The sequence below is a fragment of the Solanum stenotomum genome, chromosome 1 (genome assembly GCF_019186545.1).
Source record: "Solanum stenotomum isolate F172 chromosome 1, ASM1918654v1, whole genome shotgun sequence".
Lineage (NCBI taxonomy): Eukaryota > Viridiplantae > Streptophyta > Magnoliopsida > Solanales > Solanaceae > Solanum > Solanum stenotomum.
This window is the reverse complement of record NC_064282.1, coordinates 11,208,201-11,218,065: the sequence shown is the minus strand read 5'-3', so window position 1 is coordinate 11,218,065 and position 9,865 is coordinate 11,208,201. Positions and strand designations below refer to the sequence as shown.

The following is a 9,865-nucleotide window of genomic DNA, read 5'->3' as shown; positions in this document are numbered from 1 at the left end:
AATCCATCTTCAAAAAGACTCGACTGACTTTGTTAATAAAACTACTAAAAAAAAGACTTTTATTCATTGCTAATAACACTACTAAACAATGTTAAAACTAGACTGACTTTGTTAGGTTGTCGGTGATTTTAAAGAAAGAAAACCAACACAATTTCGTCGGTTATTTTGATGCCCATCATGTGCAAGTGTGAGTGAGTCCAATGACGAATCTAAAATTTCTAAAACATGATTGCATTAGAAAAACAATTATATTAAGTGGAAATTAATCTTTAAGTCTTCCAGGTGAATAATTTAACATTCATCAAATACAATATTTAATCTTTTTTATACATCAGGTATCAACATATAATATTATATTAATTTTATGATATATACATAAAATAGCTAATTTTACGAGGTCATGTTTGCGTTCCCAATTGCTCCAGTGTGCGACAAATAATTTATTTTCAAAAGAACAATTAAAAGAGGACCAATAGGAATAGCTGGAAATGAAAGGAGTGATATAAATGGATCTTTTGTCTTTTTATATTTCTTTCCCTATTTTCCACTAGTAATTAAATTCTTTCTTGCTATAAATATGAGACATATCCCACTTGAAACTTCACAACCAAACTCATCAAAATTTTCTCTCTTTTTTCTTGTTTGCTAAGAAAGTTATCAAAATGAGTTTGAATAAAATTGTGGATGCCATTACTGGAAAAGATGATGGGAAAAAGGTGAAAGGAACAGTTGTGTTGATGAAAAAAAATGTTTTGGACTTTACTGATGTAAATGCCTCAATTATTGATGGTGTTCTTGACTTCATTGGCAGAAGAGTCTCTTTTCAGTTGATCAGTAATTCTGTTCATGACGGTCAGTACTACTACTTTTTTACTCTCATAACCTGACCAATTTGGATCGTTATTTTTATCAATTTAAACTTTTAGATAACACAGTCATACGCTTTAATATGATATAAAACACATATACACCCAATTTTATTTCACTCGATATTGACTCTCATACTATATTATGTTGTTCAGCTTCAAATAATGTCTAGTTCTAAGCATGAAGGATGGAGTGTTGAGTTCCACATCCATGGGTGGGGGGGCTAAACTTGTCTCTTATTTAATTTTGATGATTTTTTTTTTTTTTTAGATTAAGAAGAATTGAAGTATTTAATTAGTTATGAATTGAAATTTCTTTTATCATTATATTCTAAAATTTCATCAGCTTGAGCGTTGGAAAAGAGAATATATATTATCTTCCGGAAGAAGTGTTTTAGGAATATCTTTTTTGGTGACCTTATCTTATACTCCCTCTATTTCAAATATTTGTTATAATGTTCTTTTTTAAGAGTGAAATTATATAAATTTTGATAAATATTTTAAGATATCTTTTCATCGATATAAGAAAAAATATAATTTATAGTACTTTTCTATATAGTTTTTAATATCTAGATTTTAATTTTAAATATCAAAATTAATCTATTTAATTTTTAAAATTAATGAAATCTCTGTCCTTAATTACTTGTCCACTTTTTTCTTTTATAGTTGTTCCTCATTATTTGTCCATTTTTTGACAAATCAAGAAAGGACAATTTTTTTACCTATTATACCCTCAATTAAATGACTAATTACTTTGAAAAATGTTGAATTTTTCAACCACTTCATAATTAATAGGGGTAAAATGGTAAATTCACTATGTCATTATTGTTTTCTTAATATGTGTATCAATTCAAAAATGGACAAGTAATTAAGGATGGAAGGAGTACATGATAAGTAAACAGGAACGAAAAGAGTATTAGCTAGCGTGAGTACAAGGTACATTATCTAGACGTCTACACAGCTTAGGTTTGGATCTGGTAAATTTAGAGGGTTTTGGGAATGGCTTAACTATTATTAAGTCAGGTTTTGACTTCTGAAAGTATATGATAAATATAAAAATAACTTAAAATAAGTTAAAAATGACTTTAACTGTTAGTTTCATCATATTGATATAAGAAAAATTATAATTTATAGTACTTTTCTATATAGTTTTTGAATATCTAAATTTTGATTTTAAATATCAAAATTAATCTAATTCAATTTTTAAAAATTAGTGAAATTAGGAACGAAAAGAGGACTAGCTAGCGTGAGTACAACTGTACAAGGTACATTATCTAGACATCTACACAGCTTAGATTTGGTTCTGGTAAATTTAGAGGGGGTTTGAAATTTAAATTGATTTAAAAGTTGGTCAAATTTATTTTTAAGTCAGTTTTTGACTTTTAAAAGTGTGTGACAAATATAAAAATAATTTAAAATAAGTCAAAAATGACTTAAAATAAGTTAAAATGTGTTTAGCAAGGCCAAAAATAACTTAAAATAAGTTAGAATCGAAAGCAGACCTCTCTCTACTTTTCAATTTTTGACTTAAACTTTTATTTTAACTTATAAAAACTATTTTTTTTTAAAGTCAATCCAAACCGACTTTTAATTTTGAGCAGTGCCAACTGTTAAAAGGGACTATCATTAAAGTACACCAATATACATTAAAGTTAGGCCAACAAACAAATACACCTATATGAAAATTAATTATGGATGCTTTTATTGAGCTATTTTTTTTTAAAAGAAAGTTCAAGATCAGCCTATAGTAGGGCTAATTAGAATTATATGCATTTAAATTTAAAGTTTATTTATTCGAATGAAGTATCATACTTTTCGACCTCTAAAAGCCTGTAAATTTGAAAATTATGGATGATTTAACTTAATAAGAAATGAATAATGACAAGTTAATAAACATAGATAAGCACTTACTTTGTTGCTAAATTAAATGCAACATAACTATTTAGAAAGATATTACTCAAAAAAATTTTGTCAATATAATCCTTTTTTATTCTTTTTCAAACTTTTCTTAAAAGCAAAGATAGTCGTTATTTGAGGTTAAAAATAGTTGAAAATCCCATTAAAAAGAAAGGTAATTTTGGAAAAAAATAATTTGATATATTCTTGAACTTTTAAAAATTCGTCCATTTTGGACCATAAAAATGTGTGAATAATTTATTTATATTGAATTAGAGAAAGTACTACTCCTACCCCTCATTTAACTTGATTCTGTATCAAATATATATATTACTTTTTCTCCCCATACTATTCCTTAATATTAAATAACTATACTACTATATAAAGTAATAAAATAATAGTAATCAAGTTTAAAGTTTAAAAATATCACTAATAAAATTAATTTTCTAAAATACACCACTAGTTAATTTTTTTTAAAAGTATATTAAATCAATATAGACCAAATAAAATGCAAAGTTATTAAATAATTTCCCAAAAAAAGCAAATTCCTTGCTGTCGATTTTCGGAAAAGATATTTCTGTTTTAGGCTATGCATATTAATTGGAATTTGGAAGTAGTTGAACTGGGTTTTCTTTCAAAGAAAAGTCGTTTTAACTCATTTAATTTAATGTGGAGATAAAATGATACTATTTCTGTCAAATAATACTTGTTTATTATCGATTTTGCACACTTTTTATGAAATTACAAATAACAGAATAATTTTATTATATTATCCTTTAAAAATAATTATAATGTCTTGAGAAATATAATAGAGAAATAATAATAAAAATAAATTAGAAACTAAATATAAAATTATTCATCAATATCATAAAGTAGATATATATTATTGGACATTTCAAATAATATAATAAACAACTATTATTAAGGGTAAAATCCAATTTTACACGGTAGAGCTACTCCGTACATAATTTTCAAAGCAGAAACGTTATAAATTAAGCACGTGTAGGTTATTAAAGAAGACGTCCCACTGGCCCCACATACTCCATTTGTTCCTATTTATCCGTCCTTATTGAAAAATAGATGGTTCTTGATACTTCATCTGTTCAATCTTATTTGTTACTTTTTCTTAAAATAATTTTTTATTTTTATTTGTTATTTTTGATTTATCAAAAAAAGATAATCTATTTTTTCACCTTTTAGCCTTATCATTAAATACTTATTCTCCAATTCATTTTTCAAGATTTAATATTAAACATATATTACTTAATATGATAATGTGGTAAAATACCTATAAAAATAATTATTTTCTTAATGGGTGTGTCAAGTCAAATAGTGACAAGTAAAAATAAACGGAAAGAGTATTTGTCATTTTACAAAATCAATACATAAATGACATTATTCTTCCTATTTTACCCTTTGAAAGTTATTAGCTTTGAAAATATACATTTGTCCAATATTGAAAAATTAAGTAATTGATTCATGTTCATTATTAAATCAGTTAATCAAAGTAAATTAATTCATGTTCATTTATTGAAAACTTGTCTTAAAGAGAACAATAAATAATGATAAACTTGCGTAATTTTTTAAGAAATATAAAATTTAAAATAATGACATATAAATAAAAACGGCGGAGGTATATATGTGGGGGAAAAGGAACATGCTCAATTTTATTTTATTTTTTGTTCAACTACTACAATTTAACGTGGCCCAAACTCAACCGCAGGGGCTAATGAACATTATATCCTTCACTCAATTAAATCTACACGTTTTCTGGAAGTAAATGTTGTTCATTTGTATGCCAACAACATAAACTTATTAAGTTTAATTTTATCAGTGAAAGTAAAAAATATTTACACAATTCAGTAAATCAACTCATACAAAAAGAGGTATTTACACGAAAGTAATTAGTAGGTTGATAAAAATATAGTGTAATTTACTTGGTTAATCTCTATAGTTGGTGTGAAATATTATTTACACCAACTATATCAAGGCGTATTTAGGATTTCGGTAAGATGGGTGCATGGTTACGAAAAAATGTATTTTATGTATAAATTTGATCGGTTTGACTTTTAGGTTGTTGATATGAACCATTAAATTTTAAAAATAATAGATCCAAAATATATAATACTATTAGTTTTAAATTTTAATATACACATTTGATTTAATTAAATTAAATTTTTACAGTGCTAAATTTTTTAAGAATTTTCAATGTAACACACTTGAAAAATTTGAAAGATTAAAGGAAAAAAACAAAAGAAAAATTAGTTGAAATGCCAGAAGTGTGATCGATAACCACTTGGAGAGATGTTACTCAAAAAGACAAGATAGATAAAAGGTTTAGATTTCTATCCTCACTTAGAGTGGTGCACCAATCACCATCGTATTATTATTATATGATACTTTGAACGTGGGTTCATACATCTATATTTAAATATTTTTTAAAAAAATATAACACTACATCTACAGAGGGAAGCATGGGTTCACGTGAACCCACGACACCCCCTGTAGATACACCCCTGACTGATGTGGGTAAATAAGTCATGAAGGGGAGATTTAGAGCAATCGATAGAGTTGTCTTTGTGTGACCTATGAATTACGGGTAGATTGTCTACATCCACTCCCCCCTTAAGGTGCATCCTTCTTCTGTGTGAACACGAAATGCTTTTGTGCACCAAAGTGTATAGAGTTGTAAGGACTAAACAACCAAATTAATATTTTCGGATACACTTTAACTGATTTGTATTATATTATGTAGGATATGCGTATCTACTTATTCAAGTTTATACAAATTTAAGTGCTTATCTGTGCGAGCTTAAAGTTGGAGATCATATATGCCAACCAAGGCTAAATTTATGTATAAGACTTTCTTATTTCATGGGGAATGATAGGAATTTTGTTTGATTTGCAGCAAATGGTTTAGAAGGGAAACTCAGCAAGCCAGCATACTTGGAGAATTGGATTACAAACATCACTCCAGTAGTCGCAGGGGAATCAACTTTTAGTGTTACATTTGAGTGGGATGATGAGGAGTTTGGAGTTCCAGGAGCATTTATTATCAAGAATTTGCATTTCAGTGAATTCTTTCTCAAGTCACTCACACTTGAAGATGTTCCTAATCATGGAAAAATCCATTTTGTCTGCAATTCTTGGGTTTATCCAGCTTCTAAATACAAGTCTGACCGCATTTTCTTTGCGAATCAGGTATAATTATTTTGTAATTATTAGACATGTAACAAGACTCTTATTATGTATGTGTCTAAACAAATAGTTTGAATGGTTGATTTAGGCTTATCTCCCAAGTGAAACACCAGAATTGTTACGAAAATACAGAGAAAATGAACTAGTAGCCTTAAGAGGAGATGGAACTGGAAAGCTTGAAGAATGGGACAGGGTTTATGACTATGCTTATTACAATGACTTGGGTGATCCAGACAAAGGCGAAGAGTATGCTAGGCCTGTCCTTGGAGGATCCTCTGAGTATCCGTATCCTCGTAGAGGCAGGACAGGTCGCAAACCAACCAAGACAGGTTAAGACATTCACAGTATAATAGTCTCAACTTGATTGACAAATTAAGATATATAACTTGTCTTGACATTTGCCTTTTACTGTTTACAGATCCTAATACCGAGAGCAGGATCCCATTGCTTATGAGCTTAGATATATATGTGCCAAGGGACGAGCGATTTGGACATGTGAAGATGTCAGACTTCTTGACATTTGCTTTGAAATCCATTTCTCAGCTGCTCCTCCCCGAGTTTAAGGCTTTATTCGATAGCACACCTAATGAATTTGATAGCTTTGCGGATGTACTTAAAATCTATGAAGGTGGAATCAAGTTGCCTCAAGGTCCTTCGTTTAAAGCCATTGTTGATGCTATTCCTTTGGAGATACTAAGACAACTCCTTTCTACTGATGGTGAAGGCCTACTCAAGTACCCGACACCTCAAGTTATCCAAGGTATTTATCTGAATTTCTGCACGATCAAAATCACATTTCACATAGTATTATTTTTAATCGCTCTCAACTTTTGGTAATCCAAATATTATACGTTGGTGTACGTAGAGGATAAATCTGCCTGGAGGACGGATGAAGAATTCGGAAGAGAAATGCTAGCGGGAGTCAATCCTGTCATAATTAGTAGACTCCAAGTAAGAAGATATTAGTAGCTACCTTAAGTTTACTTCTATTTTTCGTGCATTTTGAAGATGTTGGCTTATTTATTTATTATATGTAGGAATTCCCTCCAAAAAGCAAGCTGGATCCTAAAATATATGGCAACCAAACTAGTACAATTACCAGGGAGCAAATAGAGGATAAGTTGGATGGACTAACAGTTGATGAGGTAATTACTACTTTTATGTTGATACTAGCTAAATTGTTCAATCAACTTTAATGCTAGATTGTAGTGACAAATATTAGTTGATAAAGAGTTGGTACTACTATTTAACAGGCAATCAAGACTAACAGGCTATTCATATTGAACCATCATGACATCCTGATGCCGTATGTGAGGAGAATAAACACGACAACAAACACAAAAATGTATGCCTCAAGAACTCTGCTCTTTCTGCAAGATGATGGAACTTTGAAGCCACTAGCAATTGAACTAAGTTTGCCACATCCAGATGGAGATCAATTTGGCGCTGTTAGCAAAGTGTTTACACCATCTGATCAAGGTGTTGAGGGTTCTATTTGGCAGTTGGCCAAAGCCTATGCAGCAGTGAATGATTCAGGTGTGCATCAGCTCGTCAGTCACTGGTAAAAACTTGTCCGAAAATTAGCTGCATAACTCGAATGTGTTGTCAAATTTTAGTAATCTAAAGCACTTTGTTTATATCTTGTCAGGTTAAACACACACACAGTGATCGAGCCATTTGTGATTGCAACAAATAGGCAACTAAGTGTGGTTCACCCTATTCATAAGCTTCTCCTTCCTCATTTTCGTGAAACGATGAACATAAATGCTTTAGCAAGACAAATCCTAATCAATGGTGGCGGACTTCTTGAATTTACCGTCTTCCCTGCCAAATATTCCATGGAACTGTCGTCAGTAATTTACAAAGACTGGATTTTTCCGGAACAAGCACTTCCGGCTGATCTCATCAAAAGGTAAATGAAAAGCCACAACGCACGTAAAAACTTAGTACTAAAACAATATCTTTTGTGTTGTTTTCTTACTAACCTGACCATAATGTTACTCAAAATCAGGGGAGTGGCTGTTGAGGACTCAAGCTCCCCACATGGCATTCGCTTACTGATTCAGGACTATCCATATGCTGTTGATGGGTTGGAAATTTGGTCAGCAATCAAAAGTTGGGTAACAGAATATTGCAACTACTATTACAAATCAGATGACGCGGTACAGAAAGACACTGAACTCCAAGCCTGGTGGAAGGAGCTCCGTGAAGAAGGACATGGCGACAAGAAAGATGAGCCTTGGTGGCCTAAAATGCAAACTGTGCAAGAGCTCATAGATTCCTGCACCATCACTATATGGATAGCTTCAGCACTTCATGCGGCAGTTAATTTTGGGCAATACCCTTATGCTGGTTATCTCCCTAATCGGCCTACATTAAGCCGGAAATTCATGCCAGAGCCAGGAAGTGCTGAGTATGAAGAGCTCAAGACAAATCCAGATAATGTATTCCTCAAAACAATTACTCCTCAGCTGCAGACATTGGTTGGAATTTCCCTCATAGAGCTCTTGTCAAGGCACTCTTCGGATACACTTTACCTGGGGCAGAATGATTCACCTGAATGGACAAAGGATCAAGAACCACTTTCAGCTTTTGAGAGGTTTGGAAAGAAGTTGAGTGATATCGAGGATCGAATTATGCAGATGAATGGTGATCCTGAGAAATGGAAGAACAGGTCAGGGCCTGTTAAAGTTCCATATACATTGCTCTTTCCCACAAGTGAAGAGGGACTCACAGGCAAAGGAATTCCCAACAGTGTGTCTATATAGAACTTATTATTGAATCCGTTTCTTGTGCTTGTTTCTTCATATCAATTCCCTATAATATCACCAAATAAACTCTTTGTTCCAAATAAAATTCTAGTTACAAGTGGGTGTAATGTTGTCGGAGTTATATGCTATATCCATAAGACTTGCATTTTTTTTTTCAAAATTTAAATCGAAAGTGTCAAATTAAAACAAATTGTTTACCCTATGTTATTTTAGATATCAATCTCTTGTATTTTTAAATGTTAGTCGAAGTTCATATCATTTGACTCTTAAGATAAACAGTAAAAGTTGTTACTAGCTAGCAAATCGATAGTACATCACGCATCAGAAGGTGATATTTATTCATTGTTCATCGTTCATGCAAAATTTAATGTTGATCTAGCTACTTATATTCAGACCCATCATGAACATTAACTGATACTATTATCTTTCCTCTGTCTTAATTTATGGGATGCATTTTCATTAGATACTGTTAGAAAATATGAGAAGAGTGAAGATTTTGGATATTTCAAAATTTAATGTTGATCTAGCTACTTATATTCGACCCATCATGAACATTAACTGATACTATTATCTTTCCTCTGTCTTAATTTATGGGATGCATTTTCATTAGATACTGTTAGAAAATATGAGAAGAGTGAAGACTTTGTGATATTTCAAAATTATTTTTAATATAAATGATTTTCAAAATCAAATGATACACTTTTGTGGATTTTTATCAAATAAACAAAATCAACATGAATAAAATATTGATAATATCATTAAATATTACTATATAAAAAATTGTATCGGAGTATATATATAATACTATACTATAATACTCCTATCTTTGAAAAAAGATCCCCCTGCATTTTCCTCTTCTTTATGAATGATGGTCCTTAAAACAAAATAAAATTAAAAAGTAGGTAAGGATAGATATAAATATAGCTCATTTATCACACACACACACATATATATATATATATATATATATATATATATATATATATATATATATATAAGTTCAAATTATGATTTCGGTGATAACTTAGTCATTTACATATAGCCAATATATATAAACACACTTTAACATATTCATAAAAACAAATTATTTTCTTATTTTACTCCAAACATTAGTTACTCATTCAAACTTATTAT

At 30.3% G+C, this 9,865-nt stretch overlaps 1 protein-coding gene across 1 annotated transcript; it reads left to right on the top strand.

Annotated features, from left to right (window-relative positions):
• Positions 1–586: 586 nt before the first annotated feature.
• LOC125876895 (probable linoleate 9S-lipoxygenase 5) lies at positions 587–8,897 on the top strand. The gene is made up of 9 exons (XM_049558183.1): positions 587–852; positions 5,671–5,963; positions 6,049–6,289; positions 6,379–6,720; positions 6,826–6,911; positions 6,998–7,105; positions 7,214–7,521; positions 7,609–7,872; positions 7,972–8,897. Exons 1-9 carry the CDS (start codon positions 663–665, stop codon positions 8,726–8,728), a joined length of 2,589 nt encoding a protein of 862 aa, XP_049414140.1. The 5' UTR covers positions 587–662; the 3' UTR covers positions 8,729–8,897.
• The last annotated feature ends 968 nt before the right edge of the window (positions 8,898–9,865 follow it).